Source organism: Balaenoptera acutorostrata, chromosome 4 (assembly GCF_949987535.1).
Source record: "Balaenoptera acutorostrata chromosome 4, mBalAcu1.1, whole genome shotgun sequence".
NCBI lineage: Eukaryota > Metazoa > Chordata > Mammalia > Artiodactyla > Balaenopteridae > Balaenoptera > Balaenoptera acutorostrata.
The window spans coordinates 123,832,955-123,858,494 of NC_080067.1; the positions used below are offsets into that span (position 1 = coordinate 123,832,955).

A 25,540-nucleotide genomic window follows, 5' to 3' on the forward strand; every position below is an offset into this window, starting at 1 on the left:
TTTAAGTCTATGCATGTTGAAAGCTGTACTTAGCAATTTAGCATAGTCAGGGTATTGCAGGGTTTCCATTTTGGGGGTGATTATAAAATTCTTCAGAATATAGTTTTCAAGAAAGAGTTGTACTCTGTCTTCTGAAAAATCAGTTGAGTGATACTATTCCTGTTACGTAAAGTCCAGGCCTCACCAGTTACTCTTTGGCTTTCCTAACAAGGGCAGGGAACTGACTCATAAGATATACTTCAAGTGATAATATTACTAAGTCCCAAAGCATACATTTTTGAAAAATTGTTATTCCCAAATGACCCTATACATCAGCTTTTGAAAGTTCACCCAAATCACCCAAAGTATAAAATTTGGGAAATTAATTTTTCTTCAGGATCTTAAGTGATGGATTCCCATGAAGTTTTGTTTGAATGTAGTTTTAAATTTGAGATTTGGAAAAAGGTAGACACTAACTCAGGATTTAATCAGACATCCTAAAGGTTATATTGAGGTGTTAGTACATTTTGTTTGCCTCAAATGCTAAATATTCATTATATAAGTAGTGGAATATTTTATATAGTGCATTGTATTCCAATTTGGGATGTCCACACTATCATACCAGTTTTTATTTGAAGTAGAACACTATATAGCAGTAGAGGAGCTCTAATCAGGTTGTGACTGGGCACTATTTATAATACTTCTCATGAGCACTTCTACCTATATTATCTGGATTCTTAAAAGTGATTATTAAAATTTCTTAATCAGTGAAGTCTTCGTACTTGGATTTGGTAAGTTGTTTAAAGGCTACTGTGCTGCATAAATGTGATTTTAATACATTTCCAGGGGAACTATGTGTTTGCTTTGTTAACAATTTATTTTAGAACACTTTATTATTTTTACATATATCTTCTTAATGCCTTTTTTTAGACTAGTGACTCTCAATTAGGGGTGATTTTCAGTTTGTTTACTAAAGTACTCTATTGCAAAACTTCTTCAACTCTTCTAGAATTTCTAGGCCATTGACCCCTCCATTCTGTTCTTCTCAGTCTTTGCTTTACTTCCTTCCTTGTCCATTATGATCATCCTTATACAGTTTCTAAAACTCTTTCCCCTCATTCCCTTCTGGCACCACCTCTCTGGCTAGTCTCTGACCCTCATGGAACTATTCCTCTTCTCTCTGCACGTACTGAGAACCTGACGGTTGCTAGGAGAAGGTCACTCAGATGAGCTAACTATAATGGATCGTAAAGTTGTAGTGACTCTAAGCTTCACTGGTCCCAAGCCTGTAACCCTACCTGGCAGTCATCTTTGTTTTGTTTAATCACTGTCTTCTTTCCCATTTTCTGCAATAACAATTTCCAGTTTCTCTACCTCTAATCTAATTTCTTTGTCTCTTCATTTTCTGAGAAAGATCTTAACTCAGATTTCATGGATTTACCATGAAGTTAATGAAGCCTAACCATGGGTCCTGGCTAAGGCCCTGAATCTAATTTTGTGCTTATAACTTTTTTATCATAGTTCTTAAAAGTGAGTTCCTCAGATATATGAGCTTCAGGCTTCCCAACTTGGATCCGTTCCAACCTCTACCACATTCTTTTATTTGTCCCTCCAGGTAATAGTGGAATTATTTAGTCTAATATCAATGGCTATTCATTACATGTGCTCAGAATCTCATCCTTTCATGTTTTCACTCAGGCCTTATTCTGTCCATTATCTTGCTTTTTTTCTGTACCTTTAGCTTCTTCCTTTCACTGTGTCTTCCTCATCAATATTTAGACATGTTCTGGTATTTCACATCTTTAAAATTAAAAAAAATCTCCCTTCACATGCTCTTTTTCAGTCAATCTTATTCAGAAATAAGCTCCTTTAAAGTGAGAAGTTTGTTTTCACCTGCTATCTCTCCAATTATTCTACCTGTCCCACTTTCATTTTCTGTCCCCAGACCTCTTCTAAAAGGGGTCTTTTTAAGGTTATTGATTTCTTACATGTGTGTTAGTCCATTGGATCCCTCTCAGTTCTTACTGAATTCTTATCAACTATTAATGCTGTTGACTCCACTCTCTCCTTCTCCCCCTTTTTCCCACTCTTTCCATACAAACACTTCTCTGGCTTCTATCACACCATATTATCTTGGCTTTCTCATGCCTCTGTGTGTACTTCTTATGAGTTATATTTATAGTTTCTTCCTGTATCTAAAGGTAGGAGATCCTTGGGAATCAGCTTAGGTCCTCTTCCTCTTCCTGTCAGATAATTCCTTGGGCAGTCTCATTCACTTCCTTGATTTCCTGCTACCAATAAGCTAGCAATTCTCCAATTTATAGCTTCACACCAGTCTTAGTTACAGACTTATTTATGTCCAGCTCTTTTCAACTTGAAATCTTATGGGCCATTCTAAACCAATGATTTTCCCTGCTGCCTTAAAACAAAAGTAAAAAAAAAAATCCTCTACTCTTCCTTCACTGGTGCCCCTTTCAGTACATAAAAATCAATTCAGTTGTTCATGCTAAAAATCTGAGTATCATTCTTGATACCTTCCTGTCTCTTCTATTCCCCATCCTGCCTATGAGCCATTCAATCAAGTCCTGTCGGTGCTCCCTTTTGTATATATTTATAAATGTGTGTATGTCATTTCATCTGTTTTTATACACTTTTACTAACACCCTATTCAATGCTACCTTTATTTTTAGATAGATTCTATAATAGTCTCCTAACAGTCTATCACTTACTTAACACAGAAACCGTAAGGATGTTTCAGAGATATAAATCTGAGCCTCTTATTCCTAGATTTAATTATTCAGTGACTTTCCATTATATTCAGAATATACTGGAAAAAAATTCTTAACAAGGGCTACTAGACTTTGTTAAGAATTTGATTTTGATCCCTCACCTAACTCTTCATTGTCATCTCCATCTTGCTCCCTTAAGCTATACTTTCCTTCCCTTAATTCGTTAAAACATGCCAAGTTCTTTGCAGCCTGAAAGTCTTTGCGTGTGCTGTTGCTTGGCCAAGAATACTCTGGCTCCCCGACGTTCTGGCCTGGCCAACTCCCATTCACCTTTACAGTCTCAGCATAAATGTCATTTTGCTATGGAAGTTTTCCCTGCTTCACCCTCCAGCCCTAAAGACTAAGTTTGTTCCCCGTTTTTATACCTTCTCACAGCACTCTGTCTCACCACCCCTTATATAACATATGTAATAATAAACAATTGTTTGTTCATAATTATATGTACAATTAATGTGTATAATGTCTTTTTCCAGAAGAGGATAGGAGTTTCCTCAGCTCAGAGACCATACCTCTTTTGTGCACTGCTATATATATTCTCAATGTTAGCACACTCTCTTACCCTTAGAAGGTACTTTTTTAAAGAATAAACATATATATATAAATATGTATGTTTATATACATATATACATAATATGTACTTACATATGCATGTATATAATTACATACATACACACATGGGGTGTGTAATATCTATAGCATAGCTGGATGTGAATATATATATGTACATGTACAAACCAATAGGAAAATTATACCAACTACTACTGTCTGGAGCATAAACAGTTATAGTTTTCAGGTTCAGGAGATAATTACTATATACATCTATTTACTTTTAGTAGCTAAAAGACCATATTGAGGAATATTAATTTCCCCCCTCTTATAGGTAAAAAATTTGAAAATACTGAAATGTTTGGTCAGTACCCACTTCAGGTCAATGGATTCAAAGATCTACATGAGTGCCTAGAAGCTGCCATGATTGAAGGAGAAATTGAGTCTTTACATTCAGAAAATTCAGGAAAGTCCGGCCAAGAGGTGAGTTTAGCGTCTTTATTCCCCTTCCCTTCAGGTCTTTCTTAAAATGTTGTGAAGTGCAATTTAAGGCTCTAAGGATATAACTACTAATAATTGAGAGAATACTCAGAAAATGTATTTGGATTTAATTATGATAATTTATACATATTTGAGAAACCTGCAGAGTCAATAGAGTCTATAATCTAAGTTAAATTTTCATTTAAAAATTTTTCTCAAAATTTGATGTTAAAATCCTCCTTTAGGACACTGTTCAGTCTTTTAAGACTGAACAGTCATGGTACCAGCCATTACAGCATTGCTAGTCCTGGAAGTAAGGAAGAAAAACACTGATGTTAGAGTGGAATTTTATATAGACATATGTTACTTACATTAAATATTGTTGGAATATGTCCACACCCAAGTAGGCAACACCACACTCCTTTTCTTGTAAAATTACTGTGTGATTGCCTGAAGGGCAGATGAAAAAACTTGCTTTCTTAAGAAAGAAAGAATTAAAAAAATATATTACAAAACTATTTATCTGTCTCCACTGGTCTCTGTCTAATAACCTATCTCCATCTCTCAATTCATCTCTCTAGCTCCATCTGTATATCCTTCCATCCATATATTCTTCTGGAATAATAAAGTAAAGGACAGAATATGTGCGCCAAAATCAGCCATCATTAAGCAATTGCTGATAGCTGTCTAGATGTAAACTCCATGCATGAGGGTGGGGGTCTTCATCTGTGCCATTCACTACTGTATCCCTAGGACAGTGTGGTGACTGCAGATAAAATTACATAATACATATTGACTGACTGAATGAAATGTCTCAGTCATATTAAAAATGTTTCCAAGGTCTTTATTCTGAATGGTACTTAATAAATATTACGTGATGGCATCTCTGTTTATCTAAAAAGGGACTAGGTTCTTGTATTTTTCAGAATAAATTGCTTTTATTTGAGTTGTATGCTTTTTTAAAAAGATGTAATTCTAACGCCATCCTCATTTCCTCTTCTTCCCTCACATACTCAAACAAAAAAGGAAATAAATAATATTTACTATTTTTTGGCTGTTTTTGTGAGAGAGAGAAAATATTTGAAATAGTTTTTCTCTCTACATCACAGAGCATCTATTTCAGTGATTCTCAACAGGTACCTAGACCTCACTCCAAAGCTATCAAATCAGAATCTAGGGTAGGGATATGGTATATGGCCACCAGAGCTCCACAGATGACTCTGATATAGACCTTTAATTAAGAATACTTAAATTAAGCTTATTTATTTTATTGATTGGGAAACAAATCTGTAAAGATTGGGACTTTCCAAGGATCCCAAGATGGAACAAGTGAGCAGAGCCCCATAAAGTGCGATCTGTTTCCTATTAAATAAAAGAATGATGGGTTTGGGCAGGGAAAAAAGGGATGGCATTTTCCTCACATTGTCAAAGTAGCTTATAAATGAAACACACTATGGTTTATTGTTAAATAATTTAATAATTGGTAAATAATCTTTCTCACATATTCCTAGCTTTTAAAAATGTTTTTCTTACGTTGACTCTGATTGCCATTATTTATTTTTTAAAAAATCTAGTTTGTCCTCTGTCTTTGGCTTCATACTCTGAATGCCCTATACTACTATATATATTTTCTGCCTAGGTTTTCCCATCTAACCTAAGATACACAATGGTTTGTTGTCATCTCTGAATTCAGTTTCTAAGCAGTCTGGATAATAGCAAATTTGATTACCTGTGATTCCTAGTACCAGTTGCCTAGATTTGCTGAACACAGTAGTTTCAATAATAATTCAGCCTGGTTTAAGTGCCTGTCACCGACTAGAGCAGAATATCTTAAAAGTTTTTAGTAACACCCTTAAATTATAGTCTTATTTCATTATGTCCTTCAGAAAAGCTATTTTGTTTCTCTATAAAGACCAATGAGTAGCATTTTAAGCTTGTTTCTAAATTGGCATAATCCCCGATGTTAATACCTTTTATCTCTTACACTATTATTTAATAAAAATTATTGATTTTACTTTGATACAGAAAACATCTCTTTTTTTTTTTTTTTTTTTGCTGAAATAGCTGTGGCCAACTAATATAGGAAGATCTCTAGTCTCCAGAATTGCTTATGTTAAAACATCCAGTGGGCTGTAAGAGTTTACATTTCTGTAATGATGTACCAAGAGGCAACTGAATAAATTAAAAATGATTATATGTAAGATAATTACTTACAAAATATTTTTCTAAATCATAAATTTTAAATTTTAATTAAATGGTATGCCATTTGTAGATGAGTTATACTCTCCAGGAAACCTGGAGCTATTTTTTGATTGCCTATTGGAGAGAAAGAATTTCAAAGAGTAAATACCTCACTTCTGGTGTGGTTATTCACTACTAATAATATGATGTACATCCTTTTAGACGATTGCTATGAACATACAAATATTGTATTTGTCTGTTCATACTGTCCTGAGACTTGCATTTTTTTACTTACCAGTATACTGTGAGCATCCTTCCATGTCAGTATATAGCTTTACATCATTCTATTTAGAACCTGCATAGTATCAGTGTAGCCTGTATTTATAAAATTAAATTGTTGTAATTCTTCTGTGAGATAGTAGTTGGACAAAGAATTATTTCAAAGAATGTCTTCCTGTAAATACCCTTGAGCACTTAGGAATGAAGGATAGTTAGGAGTGGAATCTTTAGGTCACAGGGCATACTCATTTAAAAATGTAAGTACTGCCAAATTTCCCTTCACAAAGTTGTACCAAGTTATAATCAAAGTGCTGAGAGAAATTTTACAGAGCTTTAACTAAAAAACTAAGTTATAGAAATAATACCTACGTATACTATATTAGATATATGGAGATATTATATAGGAAATATATAGGGCAAAGGAGTGAAGGCAATTAAATGACTGAAACTAATTTTTGAATTGGAATTGCAAGTTTTCTCTTCTCGTGCTTAGTTTATATCCTAGCTTTGTTTGGTGTTCTGTGGGGAATTTGCAATGATAGGTCTGTTTTTTCTTGTTCCTCACCCCCCCCATATTCATGTAATCTTCCAAAAGCAAGGTAGTTAAACATATTAATAGAAAAATCAGCTATTAACTCATAAAAATGGCCACATTCTCTCTAGAAAATATTTTAACAGGTCAGATTTATATTTACAGTAAATTCAGGAGTACTGCTGTTGCCATTGCTGATTATCTAAGTTCTTTTTTCAATAACTGCAGAAATCTATTACCCCTGTCAGTTCATTTTTTAATGTAGTAATAATAATAGTAATCATAATGATATGTGTTTTGAGATATGGAGAATGTAAGCATCATTTTTACCTTTAATGACCTGTGTCTCACAGCATGGCATACCGGTTAGATTAGGGATGAAGTATAGAGTTTCACTGAATGGAAAAATATTTTGAAAGAAAAAAGTCTCATTGTTTTATATTATTTGAAATTCTACTTATGTCCTGCTGTACTTATGATCTAAAAATCACAGAGCTAGACATACCCATAGTACTTTTGTAAATGAATTTAGGGAATGGTCTGGCTATCTCTTGTCCTGATCAGCATTATAATGAAAAAGTGAAATCCTTCCACTCCTGTAGTAGGAATAAACTGTCACTGCTGTTGGAGGAAACAGATCGACACAGAGACATATTACATAATATATTATGAACATTCTTTCATAAGATATGGAACCTATTTCCTGGACTATTTATGGCTTACAGAGAAGCATACCGCCAATTTGGGTCATTTCATTTCTGTTGGCCATTGTAGGTTCCCATGAATTAAAGTATGTTAACTATTTAAAGTTAATCCTTAGATTTATTTTTAAATAGTAACATTTAAAGCATTGCAAGAAAAAATGAAGGTAATAGTACTTGAAATCTACTTGTTTGGGTATTATAAAATGGAATAGAGAATATCATCCTAAGGCATCAGATGTTTTCCTTGTGATATGTGTGGGGTATATTTTAATTCTTAATAGTAATTTTAGGTATGGATTAAAGCTAACTAAAAAAAATTCTTTCCAATGCCGTGGGAGAACAAAGCAAATAAGCAAACTTTGTTCAAGAAATTTTAAAACTTAAGAGATGTTTCTAATATTAGATCTTCCATAACTTTCTCTAGTCAGTTTCAGGTAATATCCATAAAGCAAATTCCTTAAACTTCAACTTTTAGTAAAAGGTAAACTAAATCCAACTCAGGAAATCTCAATTCAGGTAATCATTAGCATTTTTGGAGGGAGAAATAGTTTTTAATAACCATTTATTTTTATTGATTTTATTTACAGAAAAGTAGCAACTTTCAAGATCATATTCAGTTTGCCACATGTGCCACATTTCTGCTTTTCTTTTTCTTGAACGTTTGAATTTAAATTAGCATACTCTTAGCTTATTGACATTTATATGGTGACATTTTTGTGGCACTTAAAAATACCATACATGATATAGTATACAACAGTTTCTTTTTACAGAAGTACATTGCACAGCTTAAAATAAGCACTTTAGAAATACTTGTTACATTATTTTATACTTCTGGATTTGTTAATTCACAAGTTTGTTCCTTTTTCTTTCTCTTTAAATAAATAAGGTTTATGTAAAGCTTGAATCTGTTTATTGAAATAATTTTGAAGTTTTGTTGCATTTCACGCTTAACTGAACAGTTGCCAAAGTGTGTGGAGGAGTTGCCTCATAGCAGTGAGACATTCAATTCTTTAAGCACTAGCCATTTTTAAAAATATTAAATGTAGTTATCATCAGTATAAACTCTGTTTGCTAATGATAGATCTTTTTCTCAAATTTGTCAAAATTCCAGTGGGAACATGAAATTTAAAACAGGAAAGTATCAGTTTCTAGTTTTAGCATGAGAATTGTGATCATTTATGCTATAAAATATTTTTTTTCTTTAGTGTACTACCTCTTACATGTTACTTTGTCACAGGTTTTTGACAGTGTGGTTGATTGTATTAAGTATATGTGCCATTCCTGCTAGTAATTGTGACATAATATTGAAGAAGCCAGAAAACTTGAGATACTAAGCCATACTTTTATTCAGTGTCTTTCTCTTTGGGTTAGAAATTCTAATGTAAAGAATTAATCATTGAAGAAGGAGAGTCATTAGAAGATTTTTCTCTTTCCTGGTTGTGTGTTACGCCATTGGAATTTTCAAAGGGTGTGAAAAACTTTTAGGAGGAAGTTCAGTTTTAACTAAATTGCATACCCAATCAATTATTTGTGATGTTAGCATTATGATGATGCATATAAAAATGCCACTGCTAACCAACATCCTGTGCCTAAAATTGCAATGGAGAAAACAGAAAAGTGATATTAAGGGGTTTTGTTATTGCTTTCTTTCAGCATTGGTTTACCGAACTACCACCTGTGTTAACGTTTGAATTGTCAAGATTTGAATTTAATCAGGCATTGGGAAGACCAGAAAAAATTCACAACAAATTGGAATTTCCTCAAGTTTTATATCTGGACAGGTATGGTTTGGTATACAGCATGACTTAGTTTTGAAACAGTTCAGTATCCAGTGAAGAATTATTGTGCTTAGAGAAAATTTTTGCTTAATTTCCTTAAAATAATTTTACTTTTTGCATAATGTATCTAATACTATTTGTCAAGGAAAATGGAGTTCTCTTTTTATTTAGAAAAGTATAGTTACTGGGAATAATGTTATAAGGAAAAATACTAATTTGTATTGTCTGTATGATGTTTTATTATAAAATTTTGGATGAGTTGATCTTCTGTGGTGATGGCTAGACTTAATATTGTGTCTACTTCTATATTTGAAAATACTAATAATTGCTGTATTTCTTTTTCCTGATAGATACATGCACAGAAACAGAGAAATAACAAGAATTAAGAGGGAAGAGATCAAAAGACTAAAAGATTACCTCACAGTATTGCAACAGAGACTTGAAAGGTATTGAAACTTTTGTGAAATTATGAGCTAACTATAGGAAGTCATATTTTTAGTGACTATCTAGAGCTTTAATTTAAAATTTGCTTTGAATGATTTGTGATTCTAGGAGTAAATAATCATCCTGGATTGATATTTTGCTTGAATAGTTTAGGCTTGAGTGTCGTTAGAGACTAAAATAATTCATAGTTGGCATTAGAAGATGATTTTATTGTTTAAAATTAAATATTCCTACCATCAAGAGGTAATACGCATGGTACTAAAAATAGATGTAAAGTTAAACTAATCTATGATTGAGATTTCTTCTTGTGTGAGACTAAATATTACTCTTGAGATTTCCCTTAAAACGAACGGTAACTGAGTTTTTCTCCTTAACACAGAAGATAAAAGCTCAGATGCCTACGAGAGGCTCATGGAGGCTTTATAAAGAAGGGGGGAAGCAAGTCAAGCGTAAGCTGGTGGGCAAAGGGAGTCAGAGAGCACATCCCTGTGGAGAGAGGGTGGCTGCTGTCGGCACTAGTAGGCGGCGCCACGCGTGACCATCATCTTCCTGTTGTCTGTAGCTTCGCATTGTTTCCAGAAGAAGCCAGAATCTAGAGTGTGAAATATTCTGTAGTTCAGACAAAAGTCTACAGGCTGAAATGTGGTCTGAAAGATCCCAGTTTGCAACCTCTGATCTAATCTGTATTCCCTTGTTTTAGTATTAATTTGAAAGTTAATAGCCTACAACTTTTTGTACAAAATAATGTTATTTTTCAATAGTTTTAATTCTTAAAAGGTATCAGTAGGGGCTTCCCTGGTGGCGCAGTGGTTGAGAATCTGCCTGCTAACGCAGGAGACACGGGTTCGAGCCCTGGTCTGGGAAGATCCCACATGCCGCGGAGCAATTAGGCCCATGAGCCACAATTACTGAGCCTGCGGGTCTGGAGCCTGTGCTCCGCAACAAGACAGGCCGTGATAGTGAGAGGCCCGCGCACCGCGATGAAGAGTGGCCCCCGCTTGCCGCAACTAGAGAAAGCCCTCGCACAGAAACGAAGACCCAACACAGCCAAAAATAAATAAATAAATTTAAAAAAAAAAAATTAAAAAAAAAAAAAAGGTATCAGTAATCATATTGAAAAATAATCAGACGTAAACGGTGGGAGGATAATATTTGTCACCATCTTGAGACCAGATAACAGATCTAAAAATAAAAGTCTCAGGAGATGGAAATGTCAGTTTTCGTTTTACTATTGGGTTACAACTTAGAGCAGCATCTAAAATTCATAGCAGTATATACACACATTCAGTCTTAATCAGCTTTGGTTTTGCGTTCCTTTGGAGAACATTTAATTTATTTCTTGAGTGTATATTTAGTTTTACCATCTTCATTTGAAAGCAAAATTAATTTCATTGTTGAGGAATATTTATTGAAATGTTTTTATTATGTTTTATAACAATTATTGGGAAAAAAAAAAACAAATGTGCTTTATACACAAATGAAAGCATTCATACATTTTATGGTTAACAGGTATTTAAGCTATGGTTCAGGTCCCAAACGATTCCCCTTGGTGGATGTTCTGCAGTATGCGTTGGAATTTGCCTCAAGTAAACCTGTTTGCACTTCTCCTGTTGATGATATTGATGCTAGTTCCCCATCTAGTGGTTCTGTACCATCACAGACATTACCAAGGTAAAAAGTTTTCTTGATAGAAGAGACAGCTGTGTTACTGTATTACGTAATAATATAATTGATGCCTTTAAAGACGGTTTTATAAAATGCATGTTATGATTTATTTTAGTGAACTCTAAAAAGATGACATTCACTTAGAAGGTTGTATGCTTCTGGGGGCTTTCTTATTTCATTGTTTCAATGGATTTTATGGTTGTGGATTGAAGTTTTCATCATACTTTTTTTCCATTCAGAATTATACTTTAGGTTGTATGTTATATGTATCAACCTTTCATCCATGAAAATACTACTGTTAAATTAGAAAATTTTCTGTAATGTGAGCTGCTAAGTATTAGCAAGGGAAGGTTTTATAATTCTGGTATATGTAAGATTTTTATAAATAAATATGATTAAGCCATTTCTACTATAAAGCCCCAATTTTATCCTTACAGTAATGTAGTTCCATATATTAAGAATCTCATTAGGTTATTAGATTAATCCATGTATTTCTGGGGTTTTTTTTAAGAAACCTTTTTCCTTTTGAAATTATAAGCCAATTTAATGCTATTTGTTTGGCACATAATCATTGTCCAGAGCTTCAACTTGAAAAGTTTAATAATGAATATTCTGTGCTTTAAAAATACAGCACAACAGACCAGCAGGGAGCTCCTTCAGAACTGCCAAGCACATCACCCGTATCAATAGCTGCCATTTCATCGAGATCAGTAATACACAAACCATTCACTCAGTCTCGGATACCTCCAGATTTGCCCATGCATCCAGCACCAAGGCACATAACAGAAGAGGAACTCTCTGTGCTAGAAAGCTGTTTACATCGCTGGAGGACAGAAATAGAAAATGACACCAGAGGTAAGAAGCTTCTCATAGCAGAGCTACTCTACCTCAGATGGACATGATTAATGTTAGAATTGAGAAGGGAAGTCACCTGTGGATTATGGGTTTCATATGTAAATATTAATAAAGGTTTTTTTCCCCCTACAAAGTGTTTTCTATAAGATAAACTAGTTTGGCTTCCTTTTTTATGATCTTAATATCAGGTTTAGAGAGACCAAAAGATTTTCCCTGGATTACTTAGCTAATTAATGACCTAACAGATGGTCTGATTTTCTGGTTTAGTGCTCTAAATTTATATCAAACTGGTATTCACAGGTACTCCACTGGTGAAACATCATACAGCATCAGATTTTGTACTTAATCAGTTACGTACCTCCCTTGATGTTTGTGCAGTGAGTTCAAGTGATACAATGTTTTCTTTAGGTTGAAGAATTAGAAATGTGAATTTTAATATTCATTCTGCTCTAGTAGGTTTCCAAATATGATCTATTAGCTCAGTGCCAGTCTGTAACGAGTTTTAACTGGCATGTAGTAAAATAAGAAAAGTAAGGACAGTGCTCTGTGGGGGGTGTGTGTGTGTTAGTGTTAAGTTGCCATCTGTCCATGCTTGGAAGGAACTCTCCTTTATTCTGAAATTATCTCCTTCCTACTTTACTGCTGTTAAAATCTCCTTTTTCTTAAAATGAAGTGATATTAATATTTTATGGTAGTTTTATCATAATTTTTCTTGCATGTCAAAATATAATAACCTATTATTGCTCCCTAATTTTATCCTAATTTTATTGATCTGTGAAAAAAAAATCTAGGAGTTACTTTTTTTATACCAAAAGGTTGGACTTGTACTAAACAATATCACTTGTTAGATTTTAAATGCCCAACTAGATGCTTTATAGACAATATGGAAATAAAGAGCAGTCCTAATTTAATAGGGAGTAAATAGGGTGTGGTGGCAACTAACAGCATTAGTAACTAAAGATTTTCCTTAGTATCTTTCATATCTAAGGAAATATTTTGTATTTGAAATCATTATAAACATTAATTAAGCACATAGTTTTTCCTGAATACTGTGCTAGGTGTTGGATAATTTTCTACTGGACTTGGCAGATTGTGTTTGTTTTCATAAGATTACATTCAGAAGGCTGAAAGCTAAGAACTTCTGACACCAAGGTAGTAGCACTGAGGGAGGAAAGAAATGAATTTGGTATATTCTTTGATGTGGGTCATTGACAAGAGGGAAGAGAGAGAGAGAGGGGGATCAGGGATGATTCCCTTAGTTGCTCATAGTGATATGTATAACTACATAGATGGAATGCACTTTGGAAATGAGCAAACTGGTGGGGAGCAGGCCCGCACCTTGGGGGAGGAAGTAGGAATATGATGAGTCCACTTCTGGCCATTTTAAGTTAGAGGAACTTGAGAGACATGTCATAAGGTTTTGAACCTATAATATTATGCATCAAGTATTAAAGATTTTCCTTGGAATATTTGTTTTCTCTCTTTTATCCCTGATGATATTTGCTGTTAGCATTATTTTTTAAACTATTACATAGTATTCCAATATATGAATATGATATAATTTATTCAATTTCTATGTTGTTACTAACTACCAACAAAGCTGGCCTTCTGCATACGTATTAACATACTTTTTGAGTTGAATATATTAAAAATGCCATTTCTGATCCAAAGTATATATACTTAAAATTTTGACTATTTAAAAATTTCCCTCCCAAAACAATGAGGCAGTTTACATTCCCAATAATTTTGTGTGAGAGAACCTGTTTCCCAGTGTTCTCCCTAGCTCTGGGCACTTTTTAATTTGTGGTAGTCTGATAGTTGAAATGAAAATGGTATTTCAGTGTCTTGATTTGCATTTCATTAATTATGAGTGAAATTCTATTTTTCTATAAATTTGTGACCTTTGCCCATTTTTTATATTGAACTATTTGTCCTTCTCTTATTGCTTAATAGAAACTTTAATGTTATGGGTATTAACCTGTTGCCTGCTGCAGATAATATTTTTCCAGTTTGTCATTTGATTTTCTTTATGTTGGTTTTTGTTTTGTTTCTATAATAATAGATTTTCTTAAATTTGGGGAGTCTTTTCATTTATGGTTACTGGATTTTCTAACAAGCTGTAAAAGGCCTTTACCTAGTCTAAGGTTCCTAATTTTCTTTTGTAGTCTTTGGTGTTTTTTTCCTGATTCTTTTTAACAGCTTCATAGTATAGTGTGGTTATACTATAATTTAACCATTTCCCTATTGACAAATATTTAGGTTGTCTCCACTTTTTAAAAAACAATTAGAGGCAATATAACTGTGAAACATCCCTGCCTCTAAATAATTTTGTAGGGTAGATTTCTACTGGAAGTAGAAATAATGAGTAATGGGAGTCTCATAACTTTATTTCCATTGGTGATTATAGTGGATTTTTATTCAGTTACTTCTATACATATACATATATGTATGTGTGTGTGTGATGTGTGGTGAAGTTATTTTATTTCACTCTAAAGGTTTTCGTATAGGTTATAGCTCCCCTTTTCCACTTACGTGCCCTAATTTCCTCTGGCTCCAAACTTACATATTTTAACACAGGGGGAACTTCATCAAGATAAAGAACTTTGTTTTTGATTTAGGGCAATGAAAGAATAAACTACAGGAAAAAAATAAAGTTTTTCCTGTTTCATAGAAATATGTAGGGGGGGTTAGCTTTAATTTTCATTGGAAACTTCCTTTATAAATTTGAACAAAGTTCAGTTTTATTGGCTCTGCACATTTTTTAAATAAACCATATTTGTTTTGTTTTTCATTTTTCATTTGTGCTATATCTTTTATTAAGAACTAAATTTCATTTTATACAAATTCTGAATAGTAAGTTTTAGAACAGTTTTAGAAACTTTTTCTTATTCCTCTAACATATTGGTAGGAAAACCTTTATTCCCTACCTTATAAGTCTCAGGAGAAACATACTTGATGTTAATCATTAAATGGCATCTTCTATCCTTAGATTTGCAGGAAAGCATATCTAGAATCCATCGCACAATTGAACTAATGTACTCTGACAAATCTATGATCCAAGTAAGTTGAATTTTGAGCTAGTAAGCATTATCAAAATTATTTACATATTTTAATTTATCTATGTTATTTATCATAATTCTCATACTTTTTGTTATAAAATTGTTGAACTTTAAGATTTTTATATTAATATTTTCCTCATTCAGTTGTATTCTCATGCTGTATTTATTGCCTACCTTTTTATTCTTTTATAATAAAATTTATCAAAAATTCCCAAAAGGCCTTAGCATTTTAAAAAACTTCTATGGGAAAATTATATGGTTGTTTAACGATATTAAGATTATGGGAGTGGGGCTTCCCTGGTGGTGCAGTGGTTAAGAATCCGCCTGCCAATGCAGGGGACACGGGTTGAAGCCCTGGGCCGGGAAGATCGTACATGCTGCGGAGCAACTAAGCCCATGCGCCACAACTACTGAGCCTGCACTCTAGAGCCCGTGGGCCACAACTACTGAAGCCCGCGCGCCTAGAGCCCATGCTCTGCAACAAGAGAAGCAACCGCAATGAGAAGCCCGTGCACCGCCATGAAGAGTAGCCCCCCACTCACCGCAACTAGTGAAAGCCCGCGAGCAGCAACAAAGACCCCGCGCAGCCAAAAATAAATAAACAAACAAACAAACAAATAAATAAATAAAAGATTATGGGAGAAGGTAAAGGGCTCAGTTACATTTTAACTTCTGAGGCTCATATAATGGCTTGTTATATAAGCCATTTTGCTGAACTCATCCATCAATTTATAACTGTGAAGATATAAACAAATCATGTGCTATATATAAAAGTGTTCATCATAAGTTCTTTATTCGAAAGAAATAACTTAAATAGATCGACAAATATATTTCCAGAGTTTTGAAAATCATCTTATTTACATACCTGTCTGTTTTACATGTCTTTAGTTTGCTTATCCTCTCTGCCCCCTGCCTTCTTTTATTTCATAGTTTAATTTTTTCAAAACTTTAATCCCAGCCAATTTACTCTTGTTAAAAAACATATGCTCCTATGGGATCCCCCAGTCAGATGGTTTGTGGGTTTCATGGGATGTGGTGTAATAGACTGCATAACTACCATTTAACTCTTCTTTTTCATATTTAGGTTCCTTATCGCTTACATGCTGTTTTAGTTCATGAAGGCCAAGCTAATGCCGGGCACTACTGGGCATACATTTTTGATCATCGTGAAAACAGGTGGATGAAGTACAATGATATTGCTGTAACAAAATCATCATGGGAAGAGCTAGTGAGGGACTCTTTTGGTGGTTATAGAAATGCCAGTGCATACTGTTTAATGTACATAAATGATAAGCCACAATTCTTAATGCAAGGTAAGAATATGAAATATATAGGGGTGGTATGTATTTTTAAATAAGTAACCCTTTTATGTGACTCTGGTCTCTGGTGTGATTAGTTAAGTGTGGTTTACTAAAGAGTGTGATGAATATGATTAGGAAATGCTGTTGGGTTATTGTAGGTGAGAAAACTGGAATTGAAAAGTAATGTGACCAGGGCTGAAAACTGGAATATATTTTGTATTCAAGGTTAACTATTTAGTAACTATTATAAAATATAAACCGGACTTTTTTCTCCTTGTTAAAATCCCTTTAATGACTATGTCACACATTGACTCATATTCAAGCTCCTTAACCTAACATATAAAGCCTCCATCTTCTGGCCTCTAATTGTCTCTCCAGCTTCATTTATAACCATTGTCCATTTCAAACTTTATGTACTTTACTGATATTTGAACTTCTTTGGCTCACACCAAATCATTTCACACATTTATATCTATATGTTCTTATGTTTTTTATTTTTATTTTTTGCCAGTAATGATCTTATTTCTTTCTTCTTTTGCCTAATTCCTTCTCATCGCTCCAGATTCAATTCAGATGTCATCTGCTCTGCCAAGTTTTCCTTGACCTGCCACAAAGTATCCCTCCTTGTGTTCTCATAGCATACCTCTATTGGGCACTTATTATGTGTTGGAATTGTATGTTGACTTGTCTTTCCCACTTCACTCTGATCTGCTCAAAGCCAGGGACCATTTCATACTATGTCTTAATCTTTTTATTTCTCATATTCTAATATAGGCTTTGCATATAAAAAGCACTTAATAAAGGTTTGTTGAGACTGATAAAAATAAACTTTCCTTTTGTATTTAACCATTTAGCAAAACTAGTTAGGCAGTTCATTTATGACTGAAAGCTAAAATTTATTTTGTGTGTGTGTGGTAGAGGTTGAGTAACCCTTTTAAGTACTACTTATGTGATGTTTAAAGAAATCTTGCTATAGTGATTGATTAGTTTTCAAATTGCATATAAGTATATTGCTATACTTAACTGCTTCAGATGAAAAAGAATTTTAGTTCTTTTTTGAGCTTTCGAGGTTATGAGTTATTTCTTCTCATTTTGTGGTAAGTTTTACTTCATGAATAATCAAACGTCTGGTATTTTATAATAGAAAAAGTAGAACTATGTCAGTGTTTGAAAAGTAGCAAACAATTTTGGCCTTATGTCTTGTTCCATTTTTTTACTCTTCAGCCTAAAAGTAAAAGCTGAGAACATTACCTATAATGGATTATCAAATGTTTGCATCATTGTTTTTCTGAGCATTTGTTTGAGTCTTCTTTTAATATATAGGTAATATTGATTCGCCAAGTGGTAATAATTTGTACTTTAAATACATTTGAAACACCTTCTATTTTGAGCTTTGCATTTTTTCTTTAATCCTTAATTTTATAATAGTTTTTGAAATATGATTTGCAGAGGAGTTTAATAAAGAAACTGGGCAGGCCCTTGTTGGAATAGAAACACTACCACCAGACTTAAGAGATTTTGTTGAGGAAGACAACCAGCGATTTGAGAAAGAACTAGAAGAATGGGATGCACAGCTTGCCCAGAAAGCTTTGCAGGAAAAACTTTTAGCATCTCAGAAATTGAGAGAGTCAGAGTCTTCTGTGACAACAGGTTAGTCCGCTTTTATTGCATTTTATTATCAATATCATATTTATTGATATTTTATTATAAAAATAAGATATGCTCATTGAAAAAGCAAAAACAACATAAAACTTTAGTTACCCTAAAATATGAAGACTCCAGTAAAAATCATCTGAAATTCCATCACTCAGAGATAATAAAAGGCAACAATTTAGCTTACCCCTTTGCCAGATAACACTGTATGTACATATATATTGTTTTCAAGTTAAATGAGATGATTCTGCTAACTCTCCCTCTACCTATTCTGCCTACTTTGATTGACTTTTCTTGGCAAGATGCTTAGAAAAACTGTGAAACCGCAGGTAACCCAAGCCAATTCACTAAAGCTATCAAAGGAATGAACTCTAATAATTTCATATTTGAGCAAAATAACACTACTGGTAAATAGTATTAATTCATGTAGGGTATTTATTTGATTTTTTTTCAGAATTCTTAAAGTTAAAAACAAAATTAGCAGGAACTAAATATTTAATATATTCCAAACAAAAATCTATATAGATCTGTAAAACAAATGAGAAGATAAGTGTATAAAAATATAAATATTAAACATTCTACAATTATTAGGTGATGAAATCAATAAAATATCAAGAACACTGTACAAAAATATGTTCTAGCAAAGCTGAAAATACAATGTCTAATGATTTTTTTTAAGATTAATTTCATCACTAAGTTGTCAAAATATTTTAGGATAACATTTTGTACTGTAGGAAAGGTGCTATTTCTGTTTAGTGGTTGGGGAAATGAGAAGAGATAAATTAAACAGATATTTTCCTTAACCCCATTTGTCTCTTTCTCTCTCTTTTTTTTTTTTTTTTAATTAACTCTGAGTGGATCATTTTGAATCACTCTTTTTTTTGTAAGATCTGTGTGTTTTCTTTTTATTTTTTAAGAAAGTATTTTAGGTGTTTGTTTAACTTCATCTTTTATAGACAGATTCCCATGCAGCTTTACCTATGTAGGTTTCAGCATTATCATCTGAACTTTAGAAGGAATTATTCTTTCAATGAGAGATTTATAATACCACAATATGGTATGGTGACTGATGTAGGCATGCACAGATCTTTCCAAACTTGGAACTTGTTCTCATATGAGTTGAATAGTTGAGTCCTTGATCTTGATTTTAAGTGACATTGATTCAGAATTTTTAAAAGACCAAGATAATGGTATTATACCAACAAAGATACCAACATATTGATACAGAAATGCAGTACAGTATATCTGAATACCACCATTGTAGTCTCTGGTGAGCTCTACCAGACGAGGACTGTACTTTCTTCCTGTACATCAAGGGCCACTGTGTAGAACAGGTGAAACTCTATAGTTTCATAACAATGCAGTTTCATTATAGTAACTTTGTCCATATTAGTAGGAAGTAAAATAGCTCAGTAGATATCAAGAGGTTTCTGAGTTCAAATCACAGTGTAGTAACTATGTTATAGTTCCTTTCATTTTTGAGTCAGTTCCATCTCTTTGTGATTTCATCCCTTGTCTTCTGTACATATCCTTTCCAAATTACTCCCTAGAACTTGCCCCAAGATGGAACTACTCTGTTATTCTTTGCTTAACTTTTAAGTGCTCCAGTTGCACGTGGCTCTTCTTACCTTATTAGTGGGAGGACAGGGCTGCATAATTGGCGTGATAGTGGCACCTAAGCGCTCAGATGAAGGTGAGTGCTCCAGTCATTGGTTAAGCTCCAACCCTATTATTCTTGGCTCAGTTATATTTTGTAACATCAAAATATTAAATTCTGTACAGTCTCTTTTCCATCTTTTCTGTTTCTCACAAGACTATCTAAATTTACAGACTTAACACATTTTATTTTTACTAAATCAGACTAATACATATTCCCCACTAATATTCCTGTCTGACAGGACTAGCCAGCTTTTCCCCATCATTTACATTTGTCATCTTATATTCCCTCGCTATGAAAAGGCCACATGTGTATGCTCCACACCCTTTTTATCCTGATCAGTACTTCCTATTATACACTTTATATGCTGTTTTGTAAGTTTTAAAAAATTCAGCAGTAGGTATTGGGCATATATGTTCATGTCCCTCTTTAGTATTTAAAAAAAAAAAAAACTTGAAGAGAAATACAGATGTATTTCTGAAAGGAGCTAGAATAACTAAAAAATAAAGAGATGGAAAAGGTCAATTCATATGTAATTGTTATGATAGTTATCTTCCAGACTGGGTTTTTAGAAAGCAGTGACAATACTGCCTCAGTAGAAAACATTGTGTCCTGTATAGAATTGCTAGAAATATGCATTTTGAGTTAGTAGAAATAGAATGTTCTAAATCTATAAATTTGGGGGTGAGATTATTGTTTAAAAGATTGATTTCTATTACTGTATTATCTTACATATCATATTAAGAAATCCATCTTCTGTTACAGGGGAATTTAACATACCACAATTGAATAAGAGAATCTATTATAGTGTTCATTGGAATCACTTACATCCTATCATTAGTAGAGAAATTTTACTTTAATGCCTATGCCATCTTTTTCCTGTTTCTCCTCACAGTTTTCAAAGTAATTTGTTTAATTTGGTATAATACTTTCAGACTGTCAAAGAGAACCTGTGTTTAAATGTCTCAGGTGTGCACTAGGATTATGAGTGACTAGTGGAAGTAATATAAGGAAATCTTGTTCATAAAATCCATCAGAGTGATTTTTTTTTCTCTCCCTGCAAATCTTTTCAGTAAAGCTGTAACCTAAGAACCATTAAAATCCAATTTCTTAAGGGTGATATTCCAAATAAGAATATTGATTTATATAGTATTAATTAAATGAGTATTTGTTCCTCTTCTCTAACAGGTGACCAAGAAATCCATAGGCATAACTTCTCCCACACGATTCATTGTCTTACTGAAACTAACTAATAAATGATAGAAAAATATTCTTTAGTCCATCTCACACTACCTCCCTAACCTGCCTACTGCAAAAGAAAACTTACCTTAACACTTATGTTTAGAGATTTAGCCAACAGTTCTTTACCACGGTATATATCGATACATCAGAATTACCTGGGGGACTTTTTCTGAGTATAAACAGGACATACCACCTAAGATTTACTGGGATCAGAATCAGTGGAGGAAGGGTCCAGAATATATATTTTTAAAAGGATGGTCAGATAATTCTGAGGTGTACTTGTGGTTAAGCAGCATGGCTCTAGGCTGTATGTATAAAACAAATTATTCTGAAGGAGAGAGAGCTTTGCCTGTTACTGTTTTGCTTGTGTTACCCATATCTTACTCAAAAACTATTTGAAGTCCTTACAATATATATAACACTCAGATTTTTAAAACAAAAAGAAAGAAACTGAAACCAAAAAATGAGGTACAAATGGTCTACAAGTCAAAAATAAGCTGATATTCCAGGAAAGTACAGTTGGTTCCTGAGAGTAAGACCTGGTAGAATGAACAATATCCTCAATATTTTCAAGTTCCTTTAAAACAGGGACCGGGTGATGTTCTTATTTAAATCTCCAGAATCTAGCATAATAAATGACACATGGTTGATGCCCCTTGAATATTTTCTGATTTGATTTCATTCCCTATGGAAATTGCAATAATGAGTTTCCTAGGGGTGATCCTCAGTGTATGGGAATGCAGCCATTTTAAAAGGATAGCGAGTGTAAAACAGATAGCTAGTGGGAAGCTGCTGCATAGCACAGGGAGATCAGCTTGGTGCTTTGTGACCACCTAGAGGCGTGGGATTGCGAGGGAGGCTTAAGAGGGAGGGGATATGGGGATATATGTATGCATATAGCTGATTCACTTTGTTGTACAGCAGAAACTAACACAACATTGTAAAGCAGTTATACTCCAATAAAGATGTATATGTAAAAAAAAAAAGGGTAGCCAAAATAACTATACGTTAGGGAAGAAGGCTAAACGTATGTTGTGCATATATAGCTCTATCCTGGATAATTTTTAGGTTTAACTTTGGTTCCTAAGCCTCTACTCCCCACGTTGCTGAGAATTCTGTTTGTGGTGCCACCTAGGAATCTGAAGTCTTAAAATTGTTTCTGTGGTGATTCTATGCAGCCAGCTTAGCATGGCTCTTTATAGGCTGCTTTTGGGGAATCATTGATTTTAAATACATTTCTGTAAGAAAAATGGACTGCTGTTCTTTGACACAGTACTCTTTAAATATTGTTCTAAATTTGCATGTAATAAGTATGACTCATTAGTAAGTTAAGGTATGAAATACTTCTGAAAGATACGAGTTATCGTTCTTTTTTTAAATAGTTGATTAGAGAGCAGATCCTTATGCTTTAACAGAAAGTCAATTGCTTGTCAAGTTGACTCTCTTAAAATGCTAAAGACCATAACCAGGAAACAGGCACAGAACACCCCCAAGGTCCTCCCAACCCCTTACTTCAACATGAAGGTGGACTAAAGGAGCAAGTTCTGAGTACTCTCAGAATGTTGGATTTTATATAACAGCCAAATAGGTGAATGAATAAGTTCTATTATCAACATAGAACATGGCTGGAAAATATCTTATGTGGAGGATAGCCATCCAAAAATCTCAGTGAAGCATCCATAAACTAAATAAATGATTTGAAAGATACTCCAGGTACAGGGACATTTTACACCTCTAGAGAGAACTGGTCATTCACGGTGAAATGAGTGTGTTTAGGAGTTTGTAGCTGCAGGTAGGTAACCAAGGAAGACTTCCAGGAATTAAGAATAACAAATGTCACATAAGTAATCACCAGCTGTATTTCAAGCTGAAGCCTGAACAATAACACTTTAATAACTGTGGGACCAGTTAGTACATAAAATTCCAGTTAGTGCATAAAGGAAACAGTGTGGTCTCTGTTTATTGAGCTCCTACCATTTATATAGGCCAGCAGGGATGAGACTTCTCTAGGGATACAGGATGAACAAAAACTGTTGCGTGAGACTCCTATAGGGTTACAGGATGAACAAAAACTGTTGTGTGTGCAAAAAACATAAAAGAGCCAGATGTTTTGTCCTAATGCTGTTTTTAACAAAGAAATGGAAATTGCCTAAATGTATGGTAAAATATTAGTTGTATGAGCCCTTTATACAGAAGAACACGGTATAATCAGTAAAAATTGTATCGACAGGAAGAATGATTGTTATATTAAGTTTAAAAACAGTATATTCAGAATAACTTTTTTAAAAAAAATTTGGGTAGGTAAAATCTGGAATATATAATACTAAAAATATTAATAGTGCTTATCTCTGGATAGTAGAAAGAGCTTTCTGTTTTCCTCCTTTGGTTATTTGTTTGTTCTGGTGAACATGTTTTTTACTCTTCTGGTTTGACAAAATGAAGCTAAAACCTCTTTTCTTTTTTATGAAGACCCTGTATTATAATCTGACTCCCTTGTAATTCTTCCAAAACTACTATTCTATGTTTCATCTAAACCAGGGTATTCCCCATTATTCTTGCTTGTAGGTTATTTTCCTGTAATTAAGGCTTTGCTCATGAAGTATCCTTCATTTGGAAAATGTCCTCTTATCCTCACTATTCTTGAAATTTTGTCCATTTTAAGCCTTTGCTCATATCCCCAAATCTTTATGAATCCCCCTAATTACCCCTGTAGCAATTATTACCTTTTACAGTGCCTTTGCATTTGCTATTCCTTCTGCCTGGAATCATCTTCTTTCTCATCAAGATAATTTTCTCGACAAATCCTTCGAGACTCAGCTCAGTTGGCATTCCTCCGTTCTTAGCATGCAGCATCATTCCAAGTGTGTGTATTAGGTCCACAATGCTTCTGTAGGACCTTGTGCATAAGTCTGTTATTGCCTTCAGTACTTCGTATTGTAATGGAGTATACATTTATCTGATTTTGTTGAGAGTTCCTTAAAGTGAGTAAATTTTGTCTTTTTTTTTTTTTTTTTTACATTGTTAATACCTACCTCGGTACTGAAAATGGCATATGCTCAACAAACATGTTGGGAATGAAGTTTGGGTTTTTGTTTCCAAACTCCCAGAACTCGAATCCTTATAGGTTTACCTACTGTGATTACAGTACCACTCAAATAAGTTCCCTGGAAGATATTTACACAGGGAAAATTCTAGAGGAAATAGTTTCATATGACATTTAGGCAAAATCATTCAGCATCTCATAAGGTTTTTGGACTCAAATCCCTATGTGGAAGGAAACCTTGACGCTGGGGACCTAAGGTGTATTTGACTGTGTCGATCAGATAAAATTACTTTTTCTCTTAAGGACTTAATTTACATACATTGTCCAGGTTTCCCTGGCTTAGACCAGTGTCACACCAGATGGATTTCTTGGCCCTCATTGCATTAAGCTCACATCCTACTATCAACTACTGATGTTTTATCTATTACAGTGAGAAAAGACAAAGGGGGAAAACACAAGTAATGAAATCTTTATCAACAAGAAGTCTGTCTCTGTTAATCCCTAAAGCAGCTGACTTAAGCCACTTATGAAACCTTCCAGAAGCAGAAGCCTTGCTAAGCTGGAGTTGCAGTGGTTAAGATTTTCTTAACCTTGTCTATCATACAGGGACACTGAAAGAACATTGCAGTCCAAAGTCAGGAAATATAGAAATGAGGACATTTAACTTTTTTTAACTTCTTTACCTATCACACACATTGTAAGCATTTCTTCCTTTAGTTTTCCTTGTCATAGTATATTTCACTCCCATTATCCTAATTACTATACCCAAAATTTGTCACCTTCACATCAGTCTCCAAACCTTTATGTCTAAAATGCATCTTGAATCTAACCAATTCTCTCTTTCTTGCTGTCTCTGTTATCCAAAAGAACAGTCGTTTCTTGCTCATATTGTTGTAGTACCTTTTAGTACTTTCACTGACTTCTAGTTTTACTTTCCTCTCTAATCTGTTCTTCGCAGTGTGGTCAGAATAATGTTCTTTAAACTTGACGTGTTGCCATTGTATTTAAAATGTTTATTCACTTCCTTTGCCCTTCAAAACTTTTGTGACTCAAAGACCTCCGTTTTGTCCCTATCTGCATCATCTCTTGGCCACCTCTCCCCTCTTGTAATACTATATTCCAGCCACACTAGATGCCGTTTGGATTGAGCTTATGCTCACTTCATGGGCTGTTCATTCTTCCATTTTCAAATCTAAGCCATTATCCTTCAGCTAAGAAGTCAGTTTATCTCATATCCCATAATTAAATTACCCTTGCCCCATTTTATTCCTATAGTGTATTATTATGGTATTGTCACAATTCATATGCGTGATTCTTTGGTTAATAACTTTCTCCATAGTTGACTGTAAACTC

General features: G+C 33.8%; 1 protein-coding gene across 2 annotated transcripts in view; it reads left to right on the forward strand.

The window, feature by feature from the left end:
• Positions 1-25,540, forward strand: part of USP25 (ubiquitin specific peptidase 25) — a 139,122-nt gene that overhangs the window by 78,246 nt on the left and 35,336 nt on the right. For both annotated transcript variants that reach the window (XM_057545039.1, XM_057545040.1), the window contains exons 10-17: positions 3,649-3,797; positions 9,144-9,271; positions 9,619-9,714; positions 11,222-11,383; positions 12,009-12,232; positions 15,222-15,292; positions 16,376-16,604; positions 18,042-18,242. In XM_057545039.1, the coding sequence (XP_057401022.1) occupies positions 3,649-3,797; positions 9,144-9,271; positions 9,619-9,714; positions 11,222-11,383; positions 12,009-12,232; positions 15,222-15,292; positions 16,376-16,604; positions 18,042-18,242 (1,260 nt within the window). The remainder of the gene's footprint in view (positions 1-3,648; positions 3,798-9,143; positions 9,272-9,618; positions 9,715-11,221; positions 11,384-12,008; positions 12,233-15,221; positions 15,293-16,375; positions 16,605-18,041; positions 18,243-25,540) is intronic.